Source organism: Microcebus murinus, chromosome 19, assembly GCF_040939455.1.
Source record: "Microcebus murinus isolate Inina chromosome 19, M.murinus_Inina_mat1.0, whole genome shotgun sequence".
NCBI classification, from domain to species: domain Eukaryota; kingdom Metazoa; phylum Chordata; class Mammalia; order Primates; family Cheirogaleidae; genus Microcebus; species Microcebus murinus.
Window position 1 is genome coordinate 21,007,970 of NC_134122.1, and position 23,183 is coordinate 21,031,152.

General features: G+C 61.2%; 1 protein-coding gene across 1 annotated transcript in view; it reads left to right on the forward strand.

Moving 5' to 3' along the window:
* FAM20C (FAM20C golgi associated secretory pathway kinase) overlaps window positions 1-15,705 on the forward strand; it is a 46,229-nt gene extending 30,524 nt beyond the window's left edge. Inside the window, exons 4-10 of the mRNA XM_012759361.3 lie at window positions 9,300-9,392; window positions 10,892-11,007; window positions 12,472-12,652; window positions 12,812-12,921; window positions 13,197-13,278; window positions 13,908-13,967; window positions 14,629-15,705. Of these exons, the coding sequence (XP_012614815.1) occupies window positions 9,300-9,392; window positions 10,892-11,007; window positions 12,472-12,652; window positions 12,812-12,921; window positions 13,197-13,278; window positions 13,908-13,967; window positions 14,629-14,878 (892 nt within the window). The 3' untranslated portion in view covers window positions 14,879-15,705. The remainder of the gene's footprint in view (window positions 1-9,299; window positions 9,393-10,891; window positions 11,008-12,471; window positions 12,653-12,811; window positions 12,922-13,196; window positions 13,279-13,907; window positions 13,968-14,628) is intronic.
* Window positions 15,706-23,183: the final 7,478 nt, after the last annotated feature.

Here is a 23,183-nt window from a genome sequence, read left to right on the forward strand (position 1 = left end):
AGGGCCAGGTCCGCTGTGGCAGGATCCAGAGTCTCCCCCTGACTGGGGTCTCCCTGGGGGTCTTGGCAGAGGGTGCAGGCATTTCTCATGTCCGTGCAAGAGTCTTGGGGAGCAGGTGCTGTGCCCTCCCTGCACCCCCAGCACCAGCCTCCCCCCACCCCACCTGGGCCTAGCATCTGCCCAGTGACCCTTGGCACGTGGCCCTTCGGGCACAGTTGACCTACAAAGAACAGAAAGGCAGCATTGAAAAGCCTCTGCTGGGCTCTGCCCTTCCTGAGGCTCCTTCCTTCTGGCAGAGCCACACGGATGTCCTGTGGGGCTCTGGGAATGTGAGTTTCAGGGCAAGTGTCCGGCCCCTGTCCTCGGCGGGGCCATGAGCTGTCATCATGCCACAGGGTTGTGGAGCTCAGACCTTCTCCAGGACGAGAGAAGGAAGCTCCTGCACCCACCCCAGGACACCCCAACCAGCCCCCTCCCAGGGCCAGCAGGGCCAGGTGGGCCATGCCAAGGATGGGCCGCAGCCCGGGCACTCGATCCTCAGAGCTGCCTGGTCGACAACGAGAGAAACGTCAAAGGTGCAAGCCGTGGCAGATTTGAGCCACTTAGCACGTTGGTGTCTCTGCCTCCCACAAGCCGGCACGTCTGCTCCCTCGCAAACACAGAATGCACGTGAACTGCCGATTTGGGGGGCTCTGTCCTGCAGCCTGGGGGAGCCCTGTGCCCGGCGTGTGGCTCTGGTTATGTGAGTTTCAGGGTAAGTCTGCCCCCAACAGGCCCTGGCAGGGGGTTCTCTTTATGTCCACCCTGTACATAGTCGATCTATTGATTTATTTTTACTAATTTTCTTCTCTGAACTTGATGTTTTACTTATCCCACAGAAAGCAAAGCCAGACTATGAGTCTGAATCCTTCGGCAAGGGGGTCCCAGGTGGGCAAGCGCCTTCTCCTCCTGCGTGGGGTGTTAGGGGAGCAGTCGCATCTAGAGCCCAAGAGGGCTCGGGCTCGCTGGTCAGCCCTGTTCTGCCTGGGCCCGCAGTGCCACCTGCCACCTCCCTCCCTGTCTCCTGGGGTGCTGGCCACGCTGGCAAGGACTGTGCCTTCCAGGCCTGGGCCCTGGCCTCCCAGGGAGCTCGGACAGACCCTTTCTGTTACAGGAAATGTGCGTCCCCAGCTGCCCTGTCCCTCCCCCCACCCCCCGGGTCAGGGCAGTTGCGTGCTCTGGTGCTCTGCCAGCCCCAGGGCCAGATAACATCTTTCCATATTTCCATCCCTCCAGGCCCGGAACAAAAGCGCCAAGCCCTGTACCTGCCCTCCTCACCTGGGCACCTGTGCACACCTGGGCACACCTTCCGTCTGGATGCCCCAAGAAAGGAGGGGCTGCCAGGTGACCGGTTCGGCAAAGTTCACCCCCGCCCGATCTAGCGGGTTCAGTACTTTTCCAGTGTGTTCTCCCCGGTGGCCATCAGTGGCCGCACCTCCTGTCCTGTGCGCAGCGAGGGCCGAGACCTCCCACGGAGGGGAGAGCCAGCCTGCGGGCTCCTCGGGGCCACCTCTCCTCCCCACCCCCACCGTCCTCTCCCTCGCCCTTGCAGGTGTGAGGAGAAAAGCCCCAGTCTCCCAGGGTGGCCCCGGCACTCTGGCTTCTGGCAACTCCAGAGACGTCCCGCGCCGCTCCTGCTCGGCAGCCCGGGCCTGAGAAGCCAGCGTGGCCGGGCGGGCGTGACTCTGGGCCAGAGACACCTCCCCTGTAGCGACACGGCTCTGAGACCCTCGATTCTCTTCTCAGTCGTTTCCTGCTGGTAACGGTAGCCTCTAGTGCTCAGCAGACAGACGGTGCACGGAGGTTGTCCTTTCACCACGTTACGTGGGCAGTTGGGGGCCAGAGTGGACTCCGGCCTTCTCTGTCGTCACTGGCTGTGTGCAGTGGGCAGTTTTCACACCCCTCGTCTATTTTGGTGCAAACCTTAGGCAGGGAGGGGGGACCAGCCTCCTTTTCCAGCGTTGTGCACATCCCTAGCTGGCCCTGGGCGGGAGTGTCCAGGCCCTGCCCACCCTGCGGGTTTCCTGGGTGCCCAGCTCTGTCCACAGGGCCTCCTCGGGGTGATTACATTTGGCCCCTGCCTTGAGATGCTCACAGCCCATAGGAGCCTTAAAACAGCTCCCAGCAGCACCGAAGGCCTGGAGGAAGAGGGGCCGAGTGTCCCTGGGTGGATGCAGAGAAGGGTCGCCTGCCAGGCGGGAGGGAGGCCACACAAAGACCATTGCGGAACCCGAGAAACCCCCCCCCCCCAGCAACTGCAGCTTCTCCCCGGGTGTCTGTCCCAGGAGCCCGGCCCACAGCCCGGTTGTGACTGCCGGGGAGCAGCAGCAGCCGGGCGTGCACGAACAGATGTGGACGGGCAGCGTGCACGTGGGGTGGTATGTGGCTCCGTCACAAGTGGGAATGAGCAGGCACATGGCGGCCTGGGCCCTCTCCTGTGGGGGGCTGTCACCAGCTCCACTTGAGGATGTTCTGGAAAGCTGTGATCATCTGGGGTGTTAGCAGTCTCCGCAGCCGGCTCCTGGGGGTTCCACTGGACAGGCCCAGGTGGGGGCTCGGGGAGATGGGTGGAAGGAATCGATGTCTCGCCTGGGGTGTTGGTCGCCTGCTATGTGCATGTGTCAGGCCATCACACACGATCTGTACCTGATATGCGCCCTAAAAACAGAAATCTTTACAGGTCCACTGGCCAGAAAGGGGCCTCTGGGTTTGCAGTTTGCTCGAACTCCAGCAGGGTCTGGCCCATGCGCGGGTGGAGGGCTGGGTGTGCTGGGTGGGGTGTCTGCAACGTGGGGCATTCACCAGATGCCTCCCCCGGTGGGCAGAGCTGGGCCTCCGGGTGGCCCTGAGGGCAGGACTGGGACATTGAATGTGTCCTGAGGGTGGCCACATGAGACCCGACGTCTGGAAGGGACCCAGTGGTCGGGGCTGGCCGTGGTCTCAGCCTGGCCTGCTCCCTGCTGGCACCTCTGGGAATTCTGTCCTGAGTGTTCTCGGGCGTGGCTGGTCCTGGGAGGTTTCCCGTTTCCTGGGGATTCCAGGGTGTCCCTGGGGTCCAGCAGGTGCTCAAACCGTGAAGGCGCCACTGTGTGCGGGCACCACTGAGACTCAGGCACCTCCAGTCCGGCAGCAGCCTCACCGAAGGCTGTCCATCGGAGACCCTGGCTACCATGTGGAGGGTCTGATGGGAGGAGCTGAAAGTTGGGGTACGAAGGAGGACTGAGCCCCAGAGCAGAGGCCCTGGATGCCCCAGACAGGCTAGAGCACTGGGCCCTGTGAGGGCAGCCCCAATGCCAGGCTGAGGTGGACGGCAGACAGACAGGCTCACAGGACGCCTGGCCGCTGCAGGCTGCATTTGACACACCTGATCCCATGGGAGCCCGTCGGGGAGACCTTAGGATAATCCAGTGCACCACAGGGCCTGGGCAGTCCCAGGAGCAGGTGAGCGGCAGGCGGGGTCCCCTGTCTGACAGCAGCTGGCCCTGGAGGTGGGGGTCTCAGCAGGTTCTGTTCTGAGCACCCGGGAGTCACCTTGCGAGGAAGAGTGTGCATGAGCACCTTCCTCACCTCCTTGGTGGCTGGAGTGTGCCTGTGTCACACCTCAGCACAGGAGGCTGACCGTCTCTTTGTTTTTACAACAAACCTGAGGTGTTCAAGGCCAAGTTTGGGGCTGTGTGACTTGGGCACAGGTGCCTGGCCTGCCTGGGGGGATAATAAGATGCCCTGTCTCAGAGGGTCGGAATTCAGTGCCAGGATGGGCAGGCACATGCCAAGCCATGTCTTGTTCTTTGGGGTCTGCAGTGTTCATTGAGGAGCCCGAAGCCCTTGGTAGCCGGGGACTGACTCTCTTCAGCACAGGTGCAGAATGGATTTATGTAAGGAGGGGAAAACACACCCCACCACAGTCAGACTTCTCCCAGACATCGTGATGACCCACGGCATGTGATGAGGGTGTTATCAGAAGAGGGGGGAAGTTGCCCACCACTGGGACCTTACCTGGGGGATGTTGGACCCCATATATATATCTCTGACCCTCTTTGAACACCCTGGTGCTAGGGTTCCCCCCACAGACCTAGGACCAGACAGACGCAGGAGTTGCACAGATCTGCTCTGAGCTGGGGTGACCGTGAGCTATTCTGAGGAGCAGGCCAAGAGCAGGTTGGCCTGGGCAAGATGTGGGGGCTTTGGCTGTGGTACCCAGGGTCTCCAAAGGGTGAAGCAGACCAGCCCCCTGATTCGGAGCAAGACCCCTCTCCTGTTGGAGGCTCCTAGTGGACACGGTGCCCCTCAGGCTCTGACGCTACAGGCTGCTCTTCCCACGCTGGCTCCTGGGCTGGAGGCTGCATCTCTGGGTTGATCGTGGGGACACCTGGGGGTTTGGCTGCTAGTTCCCTGAACAGCCGAAGGAGGTAAGTCCTTGGAAAGCCCTGATGTGTGAGAGGTGGGAACTAGGAACTGTTCTGGAACTAGGTCAGCCTTGAGGAAGTACCTGGACCCTTCTCAGAGCAGCAGGTCTTGGAAGCACCTGGACTCCAGGTGTATGAACTGCATAGAGCAGTAGGCAGGGGCAAGGGAGGGAGAAACAAAGGCCAAGTTGCTGGCAGATAGAATTGGTCGATTTTTATAATAGCGTCACAAATATTGTCACTGTCCATCTGGCAGTGAGCTCAGCATGAATTCATGAGGAGATGGTGGCAGCGACTGTGGAGGTGATGGTGGTGGTGACAATGATGGTGATGGTAGTGACAATGGTGATGATGACAGTGGTGACAATGGTGATGATGATGGTGGTGATGATGATGATGGTGGTGACAGTGGTGATGGCAGTGGTGATGGTGATGGTGGTGACGGTGGTGACAACGGTGATGATGATGGTGGTGATGGTGGTGATGATGGTGGTGGTGATGGTGGTGACAGAGGTTGAAGAAGTGGGAAGCTAGGGCTGGAGGCTGCAGACAGATCTGGGCCCTCTCTGAGCGTCCTCCCTCAATCCCCCATTCATTCGTTTGTCATGAAACACCGGCTCTGAAGCGAGCGCTTGGCTGGGCACAGATCCTGAGGACAGAACACTCCTGCCCCCAGGCCCTTCCCCCAAGTCTGGCAAACAATGCCACCCAGTGTCTCGCGTGCCACGTGCTCCTGGGGGCAGCTGTGTTCTGTCTTGGGCCACCAGGGGAGGCCCCACGGGGCTGGGACAGATCAGGGCAGAGCTGGGGTGGGGGGAAGTACAGGTGGGGCACAGGTGGGGACACATGTGGAGGCCGGGGACCTGGGCACGTGCCTGAGCATGTCCTCCCTGGGAGGGGGCAGCAGGGTGAGGTGGGGGCAGGTGCAGGGGAGCTGAGCAGTGTTCCAGAGGGAGTGAGGAGTAGCCTCGGGCTGCGGTGAGGGTGTGAAGGGCAGGGGTGGGTTTGGGGGTGAGACTGTCCCCTACCCTGTGGATTCAAGGGGTTGGACGATTGGCAGCCTCTTTCTTCCTCTGCCCTCAGGGCTGGTCCTGCTTCCCTCCTGCTGTCACCCTGGGTCTGCCCTGCTGGTGCCAGCACTGCCCAGAGGGCTTGGGCTGGAGTGGGGGAGCCTGGCCCCAGAGCAGGGCTGTGTACAGCTGCCCCCCATTGTCTGCCTGCTGCCTGTGGCCCACCAGCAGGACGTGGGGTTGGGCAGCAGCCGCCAGGTGGGATGTGCTTTAATGACGGGTTAGTGCAGTTTGCTCAAGTCGGCAAGTTGCTCCTCTGAGGAAATCAAACTCCATCTTCCTCGGCCACTGGTGCTCTGCCCCAGCCCTCTGCAAGGCTATGACGGGAGAAATCAGAGGGTCGGGGTCCCGGCCCCTCTCACCAAGACCCCTCTGACAGCTCAGCTCTGCTCGGCTCTGCCACTGACCCCGCCCGGCCCAGATTCTAGCCCCAGAGGCGGAGGAGGGGCAGCCACCTCCAGAGATGTCGTGGGCAAGGTGTCCATGCACGTTCCGTGTGCGGCCGCACCTGCTGTCACCAGCAGCCTCCTCCACCCTGGCCATGGTGAAAATGCGCCACAGCCACGACCCCAGGCTTGGCGAGGTCACTGAGTGAAAGCGTCCCTTGTGCATCGGTGCGGCACCTGCATTCTGCTCTTAACAGAACGAGGACGGCCCTCTGGCCTCACACGGGGCCGGGTGCAAGGCCAGAGCCTTTCCTCACCAGAGTCCTGTCAAGGCGAGGATGGCGTGTCACAAAGAGTCTATCCATATAGGCACTAAGTACATTAAAAAAAAAAGAAAAAAAAAAAAAAGAGTCTGTCCTTGCGTGCCATCATCCCAAACTGGTTCCCAGAAGGGCTGGCGGATGTCCTTTATGGGGGCAAGTAACGTCCAGGGAATTCAGAGAAGAGCTGGCAACGGCTTTCTGAGAACCCGGGGAGGGAGGGATGTGCCGGCTGACGGGGCTGGATGGGCCCGAGGCCTGGACGTGGTCCTGCCCCAGGGGCAAAGCACCTCCCCGGGAAGGAACCCACCACCGCGTACTGTGCGCCAGCCCAGTTGTTTGGCCATAACGTTGGCTGGTGGTGGGGGCTGGGAGCTCAGAGGGGCTCGGCTAACCCTAACCCTAACCTCAGCTGCACGTTTGGAAGGAAGGACCCAGGCCAGGGAGGCCGAAGGCAGGAGGGGTTAGCGAGGAGTGTCCCGAGATGGAGGCTCGGGAGCTGTCACTCAGGCCCAGAGCGGACGGCCGCACCTTGCATGGGAAGCCTGGGCTGGGCCACGTGTGGGGCCCGGCCTGATCTGTGATTCCCAGCACCTGGAAAGGACACCAGCTTTTGATTCTGGCAAATTCTTATTGGATTAAGGGCTGAGTTCCCACCCTGGGCCTGGCCTGGGAGGACCTCCTGGGGTGCACTGTCCCCTGCAGGTGGCGGCAGGGACACAGAGTGGATGCAGACTTCACTCAGGAAGGACTTCTGCTGTGAGACGTGACTTTGCACAACGATAGGTTAACATTTCCGAGTTTTTAAGGCCAGATGCTTGCGTGTGTAGAGACCTAAGAGTGTCCCTGCTTCCCCTGGAGTTTGTTGAACATTCCGGAGCCTGAGATAAGGGAGACCTTCAGGGTTCAGAGAATGGTGCTGACCTTTCAGAAGCAGTCTGGCATGTGGCTCCAAGCTGTTGGCGGGGGGGGGGGGGGGGGAGAGGGACAGGGAGGTGCCACATTGCCCTGGGCTGTCTGTGCCCACTTTGCCTGGGGGTCCTGAAGCCCTTCTGGGGGGGGAGGGCTGCAGAAGCCCAGGGAAGGAGGGCGGTGCTGGGGTGCACACAGAGGGCCCAGCCCGCACCTGCCAGGACACTGGGCTCGGGGACGGGCGAAGCTTCTGAGCTACTCTGCCAGCCCCGCCTGCAGCCGTGTCCGCCGTCCTGAAGGCTCAGGGACCTAGAGGAGAGGCGGAGCGTCACCCCTTCTACAGACGAGAAAACTTCTCAGCAGACCAGACGGGTTCCGCCACTGTAGGGGAAGGTACAGGTGGTCTCAGGCCGCTGCAGTGGGGGCCGAGGAAACCTGGGGTTTGAGTAAGACTCAGTAGAGTCCAGCTAAGGCCGGCGGGGCCAGGCCTGTGTGCGTGCACGTGGATGTCTAAATCACTGGTGAGGAAAGCCCGGGGAGATTGGCGTCCGCCGGCCTGTTTTCCTGATTAAATGCAGATTTCCTTCCCCTGGGTGCTGGTCCCGCTGCTTCCGTGCCGCCCTCTCTGGGCAGCCCTGGCTAACCTGAGCCGCCACCAGCGCCGTCCTGCTCTGCATCCTGGGGCCCCTGGCCCCGTCCTCTGAGAGGGGGCCTGGGCTGGGCGGCCTGATGGTCCTGGCTCAGTCTCGGGTGGGCTGGCTCCCCCAGCCCAGGCCCACACAAAGTCCAGGGACTGTGTGAGCAGGACCTCGGCAGTGGGACAGGGATAGGAAGTGAAACTGGGCACCTCTCACCTCCGGCTCGGACCCTCCATCTGGCCAGGGCCGGGTTGACGCCAGCACCACCAAGCACTCGGCCTGTGGGCTGCGCTAATGGACGGAGCCCCAAGGGCGGGAGCCCTGGGCTGGGTCCTGGCACCAGCAGCAGGGGGCTCCGAGGATGTCCCTCCCCTTCGGCCTCGGTGTTCCCATCTGTGAGGTGGGGGTGCATGGCGTCCAGGTTTCCTTCGTCACAGAAGTGCCCCCCTCACCAGGTTTCGAGGCCTGGGTGCTGGGAGCGAGAGTCCCACTGGGCAGCAGGTGGGCCGTGGGGTGGCCCCAAGAGAAGCCAGCACCTCCGAGAGCAGCTCATGGGGCTCAGACCCCTGGCAGCGCATCCGCCAGTCCCATGACTTAGGGACTCCTTGTGTGCTGGAAGGTCCTGGGCCCAGTTCCAAGGGACACGCATTCAGAAATGCTGACTTAGCCTTCTGGAGACGTGACAGGAAGGGTGTTCAGGAAGGCGGAACAGTGTGAGCAGAGACAGGAGCATGGAGGACTAGAGACCAGCGTGGGAAACAGCAGCTGGTCACAACTGGAGTCCGGGAGGGGACGGAGGAAGGCTGAGCAGGCTGGCGGCCGGTACCCCTGTGGGCGGGAAGCGGGCAGGCTGGGAACCTGGGTCCCTCTTGTCCACTTCACATGGGCAGAAAGCCCTAGCCTCCCTCACGTCCTGCCGGGGGTCGCTCCCTTCCAGGGGACGGCTAAGGGCGCTTTGAGGGACAGTTTGTCGTGCCTGGCACCGGCCCTCAGGTGCCCCCTGCTCAGCCGAGGGTGGGTCCTCCCCTCTCCCGGGGCCACGCTCAGCCACATGTCTGGGCTCTGAGGCTAGAGTGGCTTCTGCCCAACAGCCTTGAGGGGTCAGGCGGTGGCACGGACGGGGGATGGGGTGGGGTGGTGGACACATGTTAACCAGCTCCAGGGGACAGGCCTGAGTCACGGAGTTTGCGGGTTTGTGAGGCAAGGTCTCCCTCCATGGCCGGTGTGGTGGGGCCACCAGCGAGGAGTTGGGAAGAGGTGCTCGCGGATCGAGGGATGCAAACAGGCCAACTGGAAAGAGATGAGACTTGAGTACCTTTCACTGTTAAACTATAATGCGTTTAATTGTAGGTTCATGTAAGTTAACGTCTAATGATGACTGTGTTTAAATGGTTTGCAGAATTATTGGAAATTTAACAGATGGGTCTCGAAAGCTGGTTGGAGCTGGAGCCAGCACACCAGGGCACACACCCTGTACCTGGGGCTGTCTTGGTGACAAACCCTTCCCGGTTCTGTCCCATTTCTGTAGGCAAACAAGGGAACAGGAGACACCCCCCGACTTTTTCTACTTCTCTGACTACGAGAGGCACAATGCGGAGATCGCCGCCTTCCACCTTGACAGGTGAGCCTCCACCTTGACAGGTGAGCCTCCACCTTGACAGGTGAGCCTCCACCTTGACAGGTGAGCCTCCTTCCCCCGCTCCCCCTGAGGACTGTTGCCAGCGCAGGGGTCACATGTCCTTCATTCAGATCCATTCTGGGCTCCTCCCTGAGCCATAGGCCGTTCTGGGCGGGGGACGGCAGCGTCCAGTGACAGCAACACTTTGGGCACCTTCTCCCAGCGGCTGTCTTGTTTGGGGCACGGTATGTACCTCAGTCCTTCAGCCCTCACAGCACTCTACGTAGACACCATCTGTGCCCATTTCACAGATGGGAAAACAGAGGCACTCTGAGAAACTATTTGCCCAGAGTCCCACGCTCCCCACCATGCCTCTCATGCAGCGGGAGACGCCCTGTCCTCGAGGCACTTGCCATCAGTCAGGCTCCCTCCTGCACCTGTGACGGTGCCGCACAGAGGGCAGCTGCAGGCAGCGGGAACAGGGGAGGGAAAGAGGATGGGGAGGGTGGAGAGAGAAGCAGTAACCAAAGCAGGCTGCCTGGAGGCAGCGGTGTTCAGTGTCCGTGGTGAGAGGCCCAACAGGACGTGGACTCATCCTCAGGCTCCGCTTGGCCCTTGTAGGGGGAGGGGCGGCAGGCGACCCTGTGCGTGGACGTCTTGGCACCCCTGGGGCTCAGCGTTCTGTGCTGAGGGGCAGTTTTCAGGCTCGACCCTGGTTCGCAGGGTCCAGAGGGTTGAGAGACGCCCCAGGCACAGCGGAGGGGAGGCGCCCCTGGCCTGCATCTTGGGATCCTGACCGGACAGCATCTCAGCCCAGGCTGCGGCCGAGGCCAGCAGGGCTGGCCTCTCCTGGGGCTGGTTAGAATGCAGTGACACTGAAGTTTGGAAGCTTTTTGTGAGATGGAAATCTTACGTGACAACTATAGAAATCCCCAGGAGTCAACATTTTCAACTATCCAGAAACAGCCCGAATCCAGAAATGGGCCTTTCTGTGAAAAGATAAATAGTGGCCACGGAGCTGGTGAGGGTCACTCATCGGGACCCGTGGAGCCCTCGGTTGGCTTGTGCATGAAGTGGGACAGCTGGTGAGCCTGCCTGGGGCAGAGGTGGCTGGTGCTCCGTGCTGAGCATGGGTGGCCTCCATCCGGCACGTCCAGCCAGCCCCCATGGAGGACACTGTGCGGGGCCATTACAACGTCCTGTGTCAGCAAGAAGAGCCCACGCCCCGCCTCTCGTGTAATTAAGCATGCGGCAACACAGTTCAGAGAGAGTCCCATTAAAAGGGGTTGATTTAATTGTGTTTTAAATTCAGCCCGAAACAGGGGCAGCGATGCCAGTCCTTGAATCATGGCCAGCTCCGCCCTTCTGGGGTGCATTTCTGCCCCATCACTGGGGATCCTGGCGCTGGGTTTAAAGGAGGGGGAGACCGGCGCGGTGCAGCCCACCTGCTGCCGGGAGCCGCCCCAGAGCACAGACGCCCTTTTCTGCCTCTCTCTCGCCAGGATCCTGGACTTCCGCCGGGTCCCTCCCGTGGCCGGCAGGATGGTCAACATGACCAGGGAAATCCGGGACGTCACGCGAGACAAGAAGCTGTGGAGAACCTTCTTCATCTCTCCAGGTAGCCTCACACGGCCCGCCCCAGCGGATTAGTGGACTTGGGGGCTGGGGCTTCCTTGCTCAAGAGGTGCAGAGCTGCTCCCACCCTGCCAAGGAGGCTCATGTGCCCCTTCCACGGCCACATGTGGCCTGGCACATGGGCTTAGGGCTGCCAGACTGGCTATGCAGTGATCCTCTCTCCAATCCCCTGTGCTGTCGGGGAGGCTACTGCTACCCTTTGTTTATTTTAAAAGGCAAAATGATTCACTTTTGGAACTTCCCAGCCTCTCCAGGGAGTCTTCTCCAGGTAGCATGACATGACCAGGGGGGACCCTCCCCCCCAGGCTTAAAAACACCCCCACATGACCCTCCTCGAGTAGTTGGGGCCGGGTGGCCTCCCCTTGCTCGATTCCACCGGGTGGTGGGTGCCTGGGTGGGGGGCAAGCTGAGAATGAGCCTGGTAGTGGAAATACACACATCTGCTGGGTGCTGACGTTTATAAAAACCTCTCGGGCTCTCCTGACACGCCTACGTGCGCACGGAGACACAGCCGATGCTCTCAGTTACCTGCCCCAGCTTGCTTTAAACCTGGCATGTGGTCCAAGCAACGCCAGGCCAAAGGGAATGAAATGACCCACAGCCACCAGGGAAACCCCACAAAGCGCAGGCCCTGCCATGGGAGCAATGCTCTCTGATCGCTCCCAACACGGGGGCCTCAGCGCCTCTCCACCTGCCCCTAATTCATGCAGATAAAATCCACTCAAGGCCCCTGATTTGCTGGCTCATAAAAACTCAACCTAAAAGCTCGTTCCTCGTAGGTATTTCAGATGAATGTACCAAACTCTGCTGTTATCTGTTCTTTTCATCAAAACCACCTTGGCAGGTGTGAGGTGCCATCTCCTCATGAATCTGGTTTGCATTTCCCGATGAGCCTGTTGGACACTTATTTGTCTTGGCGAAACGTCCACTCAAGTCCTTTGCCATTTATTGCTTGTGTTACTTGTCTTTCGAGTGCATTGCAAGAGTTCTTTAGCTCTCCCAGATCCTCGTCAGACATAGGACTTGCAGATACTTTCTTCCAGTCTGTGGGTTGTGTCTTCATGGTTTTTATGGTATCGGTGCATTTTTTTAAGCCATTGAACATTGAATCTGGATTTTCCATAGTCTCCAGTCCCTGAGTTTAGAGGCTGAGTAGAAAGCAGCAGGTTCAGGCCCCAGCTCTGCCTCCTGGTGGTGGGCGACCCTGGGTGTCTGCTCTGCAGGGCTCGGTTTTCTGCAGCGCAGGGTGGTGGCGTTTGCTGCGATGGATGGGAGAGCTGTGGGCGGCTCCTGCCCCGAGAAGCACCAGGCAGAGCCGGGCACGGCCCTGGGAGAGCGTGGGGTGGTCCCAGCAGACGGGCCTGGCTTGGACGGAAGCTCTGGGCAGGGGCTGCCTGGAGGGTGCCCTGAGTGGCCCCCGTGACCTGACCGGAGGTCTGCCCCACAGCCAACAACATCTGCTTCTACGGGGAGTGTTCCTACTACTGCTCCACCGAGCACGCCCTGTGCGGCAAGCCAGACCAGATAGAGGGCTCGCTGGCCGCCTTCCTGCCCGACCTGTCCCTGGCCAAGAGGAAGACGTGGCGGAACCCCTGGCGGCGCTCCTACCACAAGCGCAAGAAGGCCGAGTGAGTGCGGGGGCTGCGGGCCCCAGGGGTGGGGCTGGCTTCTGTCCCCCCAGTGAGGGAACAGGGGACGGGCTTGGCAGGGGTGTGGGATCGCCGGCGGCCACGGGCCGGAAGGTGGAAGGGCAGGCACGCACAGACGCCTCACGCGGCTCCCGGCAGGTGGGAGGTGGACCCCGACTACTGTGAGGAGGTGAAGCAGACGCCGCCCTACGACAGCCGCCACCGCGTCCTGGACATCATGGACATGACCATTTTCGACTTCCTCATGGGTACGTCCCGCGGCCGTGCCGGCCGCCCCATGTGCACGAGGCGTGTGGGTTCCCACGGACCCTGCACAGACCAGATGACACCCAGGGCTCTGCGGTGGGCAGCTGCCCGGTGCGACCTGTCCACGGTCCCGTGGTCCGAGGAGGGGTTAGGGTTGGGGTCCCTGCTTTCGCTGTGTTATTACGGCGCAGAGGCCCTGTTCCGGGAGGGAGGGAAGATGCCACTTTGCAGAGAGCAGAGGCCTCTGAGCTGCCGCCGTTCCTGCTTGTCCCCACAGGAAACATGGACCGCCACCACTACGAGACTTTTGAGAAGTTTGGGAACGAGACGTTCATCATCCACTTGGACAACGGCAGAGGGTGAGCCTGCTCCTGCTACAGACCCTCGAGCAGCTGGCCACCGCCTCGCCCAGACCCAGGGGAGCAGCCCACAGTGGGGGAGGACTTGCATGGCCCCAAAGGCCCATCTCAGTGCGAGACGCAGGGAGGGCCACCTGGGAGCGCTGGGTTTCCCCATCTCACAGTAAGCCTGTGTTACCGGGGAAACTGAGGTCTGGAGAGGCTGCTGGCTAAGGAGAGCAGGGCGGGTGGGGCCGACGGGGCCTCCACCTGCACGTAGGACCTGGCACCATCAGCCACGGACAGACATCCTCCCTGCCCCTGCGGGAGACCCTGGTGGCCCCGATTAACAAGGCAGGGAAGTGAGCCACGCAGGCGGAGGACATCCACACCAGCTGTGGGTGCCTGCACGGGCAGCTTCGGGCACCTGGATAGTTTGTGCGTGGGCCACCGTGCGCCACTGTGAGAGACGCTCCCGTGGCTAAACGTGGGCTGGCGGCCCCCCATGCTGTCTGGACACAGCTGTGTTGGCCTAGACGGGGGGTCAGGACCCCACACTGGGGGACTGGACATGCTAGCCAGCCTCCCATTCCCGCATCCCCTTGGGGACCTGCCGTGGCCGTTGGATGACTCTGCTTCCCTCCTGGCAGGTTTGGGAAGTATTCGCACGACGAGCTCTCCATCCTGGTGCCCTTACAGCAGTGCTGCAGGTACAGCCTCCACCCTGCCGGCCACCCCCTGCCCGTCCCTGTGCAGGGACAGATGAGGCCAGAGCCTGCCCTGCCCTGGCTGTCACACCGAGAAAAGAAAGGCAGACTCACCCCACTGCACGGGGCTCACACACCCCGTGCACCCCCTGGGTCTGTCCAGACGGAGCCCGTCACGCCTCAGCTCCTGGACAGTGCTGACGTCCCATGTGCAGGGAGCACGCACAGTCCCGCTCTCCTGGCCGTGGCTGCAGACTGGTCCCTCTGCAGGGCTCTCTGACCCGCTTCCCTCCTGCTGCGGTTGGGGACATAGGCCTGTGGGCCACCTTGGCTTGTGCCTCTCTAAGGAGACGCCTGCCCAGACAGACGAGCTAGGCTGGGGACAGTGAGCAGGCATCCTTGTCGATCCTCCCGCTGGGCCCCTCTGGGTGGCACAGAGGCCACCCGCTCCTGCAAGGTGGCACCCTGATCCCTTGTGCAGGTGAGAGGCAGTGGCCTGGCAGCTCCCACAGCTTGGCGCCGAGGGGGCAGTTGATCTCTAGTCCCTTTGTGCATCTCTCTGTCTCTGTCTATCTCTGTCTCTCCCTCTCCTCCTTGCCCCATTTCCAAAGGCCAGGCTTCTTCCCTCTCTCCCGCGAAGGCCTGACCCGTCTCTCCTCCCCAGGATCAGGAAGTCCACCTACCTGCGGCTGCAGCTGCTGGCCAGGGAGGAGTACAAGCTGAGCCTGCTGATGGTGGAGTCCCTGCAGAAGGACCAGGTGGCGCCCGTCCTGTACCAGCCGCACCTGGAGGCCCTGGACCGGCGGCTGCGCATCGTGCTGCAGGCCGTCCGCGACTGCATCGAGAGGGACGGGCTGCGCGGCGTGGTGGAGGACGACTTGGACGCCGAGCACAGAGCCGCCTCCGCGAGGTAGTGACCCGCCGGCTGCCACCCCGCCTGCCTGGACGAGAGGAGACGGACGGGGCTCAGGGAACCCCACGCGCCGCGTCGTGAATTCAGTGAATTCAGAGACTGGACGGACGGTCCCCACGCTGTGAATTGCGGCCCTGGACGGCTGGGGTCGTTCCTCGGAGGGTCTGATGGGTCACGCACGTTGTGCCAGCTTTCGAGACCAGGAGAGGTTGGGAAGGAAGCGCTGTCTGTGCTCGAGGGCGGAGACGGCTGGTGGCGGGGTGCTCCGTCCCTTTTGTCGGGAAAGGACGCCTCATTCACTATTCTGTATTTATATACGGTGGATGTGTATACAACAGGCGCATATGCAGACACAGGTCACCTGCACAACTGACAGAGAACCGTCCTCCCCACGGGCTCCGGGGCCCCTCACGGCAAATCCACCTGCCAGTGCTCTCCCGGCCCAGACCTAATTTAAAATAAAGACTCTTCTCCGTCCCACGGCCTCAGCACTTACAGGGCCGGAGGGGCCCGAGGGACGGCACGGCCTGCGTGTCGAGGGACGAATCCTCGAATGTGGGTTTCAGGTGACGAAAGGACCAGTCACTCACTTGTCTGTCGCGGCCAGCGGCCCAGCCTCCGGGCTTGCTCTGGACGGTGGTGTGGACACGGCGCAGGGCCCGCGTGCGCCGCAGCAGTAGGCTTGCCTTCGTAGCATTTCGTGGAATAGTTTGCAATGTGGTAAATGTGCAATAAAGGTACGGCAAGTGTGTGCTGGCAGCGCACTGGGGCGGGGCCCCTCGTACCCCGGCACCTGCCTGCCCGCCCGCCTGCCTGCCACAAAAGTGAGTCGTGACACTGCGCGTGGCCGGGCCCTGGCTCTGGAGGGGGCCTGGGTGTCTGGAGCCCTGGAGGGAGCGTCCGCCAAGCCCCGGTAAGCAGGCTGGACAAGGCTGAGCTCTGCAAGGCAAGGGTGGTGCCCTCTGGACACAGCTCCATGTGGTACCAAGTCCTAGCGGGACCTGGGCACCAGCCCTCGAGGGAGCGGGGGCTCCTAGGAGAGCTTGCGATTGAGGGCACACTGCAGACAGACCTCAGTGTTCTGGAGGCACAAGAATCCCAGGGTCCGAGTGCTGGAAGTCACAGCCCCACGGGCCGTGGGCTCCACATGATCCCACAGTGGTTGCTTTATGTGTGCTGGGCCCCCCCCCGCAAAGCAGTCAGTAAATCATTTCTAGTCTCTAAAGCAGAATTGCAAGGTCAATTGCTCTCATTTTACAGAAGGGGAAACTGAGGCTGAGAGAGAGAAAGCCACTTAGCTGTGAGTCAGTGTAGTTCCTGGAATGGCAAAGTTCCTGCCAGACACCCCATGTGCTGGACCCTAGTCCCCGGCAGAGCCCAGGATGAGGCAGGCTCCCTGCACAAGCAAACTGAGGGAGAGCCTTGGCCAATGGGCTGTGCAACACAGTGGCCCTGAAAGCTGTCTCCGGTGTCCCAGGGCTCGGGCTCGCTGGTCACCTGGGCCTCCTTCCTGCCATCTGCCAGCCAGACCTGGGGCCAGCACACGCTCTCTGCCTCTCTAACTTTCCCCCCAAGGGAATCCTACCCCACATCCTCCTTCTTCCCAGGGAGGGCTGCAGAGTGGGGGACAAGGCCTGCAGGGTCCTTTAGTCTTTAGCATCTGTGCTACCAAGGGCATGGCCGGGGCAGAGCCAGGTTCAAGGGCTGGGTTGGCAGCCCAGGATGGTGTGGAGGACCCATGTGGCCTGAGCAGACCAGAGGAGCCCGGAGCCCCCATCTCGGGCTGCCTGGGCAGGATGTCACAGCCTTGAGTGGGAGCCTGGCTGCCACATGCCCAGGGCCACACAGCCCTGGAGCCCCAAGAAATCAGGCTCGGTGAGCTGATCGCTGTCACCCTGTCCCCCCTTCCAAGGCCCCGCACTCACTCCCTTGTCCTTCAAGGCAGACACTCTGGGCACCGATTGTGAGGCTGGGCTGCACAGGGGACCCGACAGTCAGGGCTCCGTCGTTACCTCATCGGCCTCACGATAAATACAAATTAGCCACAAACCAGCCCCCTCTGCATAGCAATGAGGCTGCGCGGGGACAAGGACAACCCAGGTGGACCCTTTATGCAGGGCAGGAAGAGAGGTGCCAGGGGCCTCCCAGAATCCACTGTGAAAGCCCAGCCCCCATGTGTCTGAGTGTAGAGGTTGGGTCTTTACAGAGGTGATTAAGGCAAACCGAGGTCAGTGGGGTGACCCTTAATGCCATGTGGCCAGGGGCCTTAGGAGGAGAGGCGATCAGGACACAGACACACAGGACCGCACGGGAGGACACGGAGGGAGACGCCGCCTGCCCTGCCACACCCTGATCTACGCCCAGCCTGCAGGACGCGAGGACGCGTGCTGTCCCAGCCCTGTCGGCGGCTCTGGTGTGGCAGCCCAGCTGGCCAGCACAGGAGGCCTCTGGGGGGTGTTTCTCAATGCCTGGAGCACGAGGGGCCAGGATGCTGCGAGCGGGGCCGGGCAGAGAGCAGGTGGAGAAACGCCAGGTCCACCTGCTGCCCCCACGGCCGCCCGGCAGCAGTGGTCTTCACGGGCCACAGGCCTGGGGAAGGTAAGGCCTTACGTAGTGTTTAGGCAAGTGCTGTCTGTGCTCGGCTGACAGAGCAGAAGGCTCGGCGCAGAGGTGGCCGTTGTGCAGCCACCACAGGTGGGGAGGGGCCGGGAGGACGAGCGCAGGTGGGCCTTCATGGCAGGGAGGGGGTCCATGGTGGTCTGCACTTGGTTTGCCTCAGTGCCTGGAGCCGGGGTGGAGGGTGACCTGAAAGGAGAGGGGACGGCCAGAGGCTGGGGGTGGGGCTGGGGTCCAGGAGGTTTCAGGGGGGCTGATCGTGGGGACCACATGCATCCTCCTGTCGGCCACCAGAGCCATTGCATGTGCAGGCTACAGAGACAGAGCCACCACTCAGCAGCTGCAAGGCGCCCACCGAGGCAGGGCCCCGAGGACCCTGGGGAACCCTGAGACATGCACTGAGGCGGGAGCCAACCCCTGGGGGAGCAGGGAGCTGACCGGGGGGAGAGGGCCGGAGAGTGGGGATTTGGTGTCCAGACGATGGGGAGAAATCAGCAAGACGGAAAACCCGACAGAGGGAACAGGAGGTGACACTGAGGCCTCCTGGGGACCAGCAGGGAGACCGGAGCTGGAGAACAAGAGGACTAGGAACAAACTGAGCTCGGGCCAGGAGGCCCCTGGTAACTAGCAGGAGAGACAGACACAGGAGAGAAAATGGAAGTGAGGAAATAAGCAGGAGGAAACAGGAATAAACGAACTTAGCCTGGACAGAAAGACATACACTCCCGACCAAACTGTCCGCGTTGCCACAGAATAGAAGGAGAACAGCAGAAAGGCCCAGACACTGCCACGGAAATTTAGAGCCTAGAGAAGGGAGGTTCACAGCTCCAGCACACCCAGGACCCGGCCGGGGCTCAAGGACATGCGTGTCACTCACAGCGCTGGCCCCCATGGTGGTGCCGTCCCCAGAGCCCGTGTGGCACAGAGATTCCCCCCTACCAGGACACGATCGAGGCAAAGGGGGACAGCCCCACCGGGTGGCAGAGGCCCGGGGTGCTGAGGGGCTCCTGGACACAGCAGGCTCCAGGGAGGACCAGAGCGTGTGGAGCCGGAGCGGACGGCAGAGGCGTCGCGCCTGCCTGGGAAACCGAGCCGGGACGGGGGAGAACTGTCGTGTCCCGGAAGAATGGAGCTGCCAGGGAAGAAAACGCAGGCGCAGGAGGCCCAAGGTGCGGCGTGAGTGACGCTCACAGGTACACGGCCATGTCAGCCATGGCCACGACCCTCCAGAGAGGGAACGGCGCCGTCACTGCTCCGGCGAGGGGAGTGCCGGGGGAGGACGCCGGAGGAGAACTGAATCCTCTTTCAAGGTGGAAAGTTGGTGCATATTGTGCAAAGCTTCAAAATAAAAAGTCACATCGTTATTTAGAAACAGGGAGATAAACACAAAAACAAAACCAAACCCACCCAGCAAAACACAGGAGTGATTTTCCCTGGGTCTCTGCCACAGGGCCCGCTGTTTTCCCTGATTGGACCTGTGGCCTCACTCGAGACTTTCTAAACACGATTTCTCTATCACTTTGATCAAATCCAACAGGAAGTTTGGCGCAGACGAGTGGGGTGACCCGCCAGGCCCCACGGTGGCAGCGCCACGCCCAGAGCGGTCGCTCTCTCTGCTCCTCACGGCTGGCCTGTGGCGCCCACTTTGCCCACTCCCAGCTATGGAGACCGTATCTCAGAGGGTGTCGCGACTTCTCAGTGGGTGGCCCATGGGCTGCACTGTGCCTGTAACCCCGGAGTCCTCGTCCTCCCACCTGCCCTCAGAATCTACGCAGGTGCCACCCTGCTGGTAGCACAAGCCCACCGGGGACTCCCACTGAGACCGAGTGGAGAGCAGGCACCCAGGCTCTCAGCCACCTCCCCTCGGTGACAGTCTGCGTCCCGAGAGAGCCAGGCTGCCTGCCTTCGCTGCAGGGGCCTACGAGAAATGTTGGGTTAGGATTCAAGCATGATTTTTTAAAAACAGGGAAGAAAAACCAAACACAGCCCCACCTTGGGTCAGCCTGGGATGTCACCCGGAGAACACAGAGGCAGGAAGGGGGCAGCTCACCAGGGCTCCTGCCTGGGGTCAAGCCAGGAAGAGGGGCCAATGCCGAGGGCGGGGCACCTCTCTGAATTGAAATACATAAGTGAGCAGAGTGTGTGGCCTCTGCCCTCATGGCCCACAGGGGACAAAACGTGAGAAAAGGGGCCAGGAATGCAGGTGGTGGGTGTGCCCCGACTTCCGCGCCCCCACCCCAGCAGGGAGAGGACCCCCCAGAGCACCAGGGCCACTCTGTGGAAGGCAGGACTGCTGGCCCAAATGACCCTGCTCCATAGCCACCAGTAGTGGGTCCAGCCCCCCTACCCGGCCCCCCAGCCCAGTCCAGCTGCAGGGAACAGACGCTTTCAGCTGGCTCCCAGGTGGCCTGGACACAGGGGCTTCCAGCTCTATCCCCACCTCCCAGGCACTCACCTGAGCAAAGACTCACACACATCCTGCTCGCACCCTGCCCATAACCACAGGACTCCCCCAAGAGGGCCTTGGCCAAGGCAGGCAGAAGAGAAGGCCCCAGACATCTTGGCCTGCCCAGGTAGGCGTGGAGGATGGTGGGCGAAGACAGGGTCACCTAGACGGGCCTCTGTCAGAAGAGCAGAACCCCAAAGCCCCTGTGTGTGTGTGTGTGTGTGTGTGTGTGTGTGTGTGTGAGGTCCTTGTACGTCCAGGGGGTCCTTCTCACCCTTTGCAGAGCTGTGTTTGGAAGAAAGGGCTGGCGGGCTAGCTGGGTGGTGCTGGGAGGGCGTCCTCAGGCAGGGGTGGGGGCTGCTCCTGGCCTCAGCATTGCCTTCAGGTAGTCCCTGGGATGAGGGGAGAGGCCCAGAGGCCCTGGGCCAGCTGCGGGGTAGGGCCTGGGTGTGGGGTGCACGGGGCCTGCTGGGCCCACACCAACCTTGCTCCCAGCCCACCTCGGCCCAGGTTAGGGGTAGCCCAGTGACGTTGCCGTGGGGACTTGGGCCAGCCAGCCGGGCCATCCCAGGATAGACACGTTGCAGGTGAGCCAATTCTCGCGGGGACACCTGCTCATGTCTGGTCCCCTTCCGCCATCTAGAGGACATCTGAGGGAAAGCAAGCATCTGACACCACCCACACCCGGCTGTGCAGGAGCAATCAGGGGATCTCACAGACTTGGTGCAGGGCTTCTGGGCGGCCCCACCGTTCTCCCACAGCCTGGATCAAAGCCCCAGGCAGGGGGCCTGTGAGTCCTGCCCTCCGATGTCACCCCAGGACCTGGCACAGTCCCGGCGTTTCACAAATACCTGTTCTCCAATACGTACGTTCTTGACGGGCGTTGGACACAAGCTCTGCACACCCGCACTCCAGCAAGTGTTTGCAGCACTCTCCTTTAAACAGAGAGCAAGAGAAAATGTGGAATTCTTCGCAGAGGCCCTCACTGGACACGCTGAGCAGACGCCGGGCCTGGTCCCTACCGCCCTGTCCCGCTGCCTCCTCCACAGCACTGTGGAGCCCCACCGAGGCAGGACCTTGCAGCCCTGAGCTCTCGGGCAGGACGGTGGTCCACGCTGTCTTCTTTCATCATCACAGTGCTCCGTCATCTGCCAGTCCTTTCCCTCCTTTCCCGTTCAGCCGCTGCAGTTGGCGCTGGGGGGCTCCTACCTCCCGGCGTGTGGCAGCGGCCCCCAAGCTGACCCCAGGGGTCCACGTCTCCCTGTATTCATCCCCTGTGAGTCCCCGGGTTGCCCCACACTGGTCTGTGAGCCCAACAGAAGACACGGAAGTGGTGGCCGCAGCCAGAGCTGGGGTACAGAACACCCCACCTCGTGTGCCCCGCCCCGTTGTCCCTCGGCTCTCGCTGTAGAGACGTTATCGGGCGTGTGTGAGCAGCTCCACAAGGAGGCCCGTGGACGGGGAGCTGTGTCCTCCTGCCAACAGCCATGTGTGGGCGCTGTCTCAGGAGGGGTCCTCCTGCCCCAGTCAGGCCCTCGTGACTGCAGCCTCGTGAAGCCAGAGCCACCAGCCAAGCCACCCACGCATTCCTGACCCTCAGAAACCCCGTGAGACAACAAATGTGTCTCCATTATTATTTTAAGCCACCGAATTTGGAGAGGCTCATTCAGGCTACACTTCTACACCTTAGCTATGTCTGTTTCTAATGAGCTACTGCACAGATCCGTGCGATGACTGAACTATAGGACCATTTGTTCTCCTTCACTGCACACTCTAGAAGGCGCCCCTCTGCCTTCCAATGGGCAGTTTTTGTATCAGTTTCCTGGGGCTGCCGTAACAGATGACCACAAACTTAGTGGCTTAAAGCAGCACACATTCCTTGTCTCACAGTTCAGGAGTTCAGAAGTCTGAAGTCCAGTGTAGACAGAGTTGGCTCCTTCTGGAGACCCTGGGGCAGAATCTGCCCCAGCCTCTCGCCGGCCTCTGGCAATTGCCAGCGAACCTGGCTTTGGCAGCATGGCTCCACCTCGGCCTCCATCACCTGGCCCTTTCTCTCCAGGTCTCTGTCTCCAGTCCTGGGTGTTTCTCTGTGTCCCACTCTCTCTCTCCTTTTTCATGTAAAGACTCAGTCCTTGGATCAGGGCCCACCTTAAATCCAGGATGATTTCATCTCAAGAGTCTTAATCAATTACATCTGCAAAGACCCTATTTCTAAATCAGGTCACGTTCCGAGGTTCTGGGTGGGTGTGAATTTGGCGACACTAACTCCCTGCTTCCCTGATCCGGGTGAATGCTATCTCTCTTGTTTTCACACCTCAGTCAGTTTTGTTTTCAAGCGAGCCAGGAGTCTTAACTCAGATGACATGCGCCACTCTCCCCTCGGGGGAGAACGTTCACAAGAGACACTGGGTCGGATGGAAAAGCTCAGAGATGTTTGGATGAAAATGCAGCATAAACACGAACTAACTCTGCCAATCACGGCTCACATCCGGCGTAGCCTTCCCGAAGCGAAGCTCCCCGCTAACCGGTCCTTTAGAAACCGCACGCTTGTCCTGGCCGGTGTTTGGGGAAGAAACGTCTGTTAGTGACTGATGGCTATGGTGACGCTCTGATTTTGTTGTCCCCTGGGGCACAGAAGTCCTTATTTCTGAGGAAAAGCACAGACCAGCCAAGAGAGCTGAAAATCCTGTCCTGATAAGTAGCTGCAGCGTTCCCCTTTGCCGCAGTCATAAAGCTTATAAATATAAAGTCCCCAAACAGAGCACCATGCCCTGTGTCCAGGGTGAATGAAGGCCACAGTTCCGAACCTGAGCACCCCCTGGGCCTCGCGTGTTCTGCCTGGCCTTGCGTCCATCCGTTCGTCCACTGGCCACGTGCTAACATTTTGCAGCGGAGGAGAGAGACTCGTCCTGCGTGTTGGGAACTTGGCTGTGCGGAGGTGATGCGGTGCCCTCCGGCCAGGCCCCGGGCGGGCGGAGGGAGAGGTGGGGGCAGGAGACAGCACAGCCAGAGGGCAGCAGGACCCAAGCGGGAGAGACAGAGCAGGTGACCCTAGGGTAGACACCTGAGTCCTTAGTGAGTTCCAGGTTGTGTGGACTAAGGCAAGCCCTTTGAGCTGGCCCATCAGGGAGCCACCAGACAGGTCACAGCGACCACCCACAGGTCTTTGAGGATGAGGTCTCTCCCGCTCTCTCCGGGTGCTGGGTGCGTGCGTCGGGAACGTGTGCTGTTGTCCTCAGGGTCT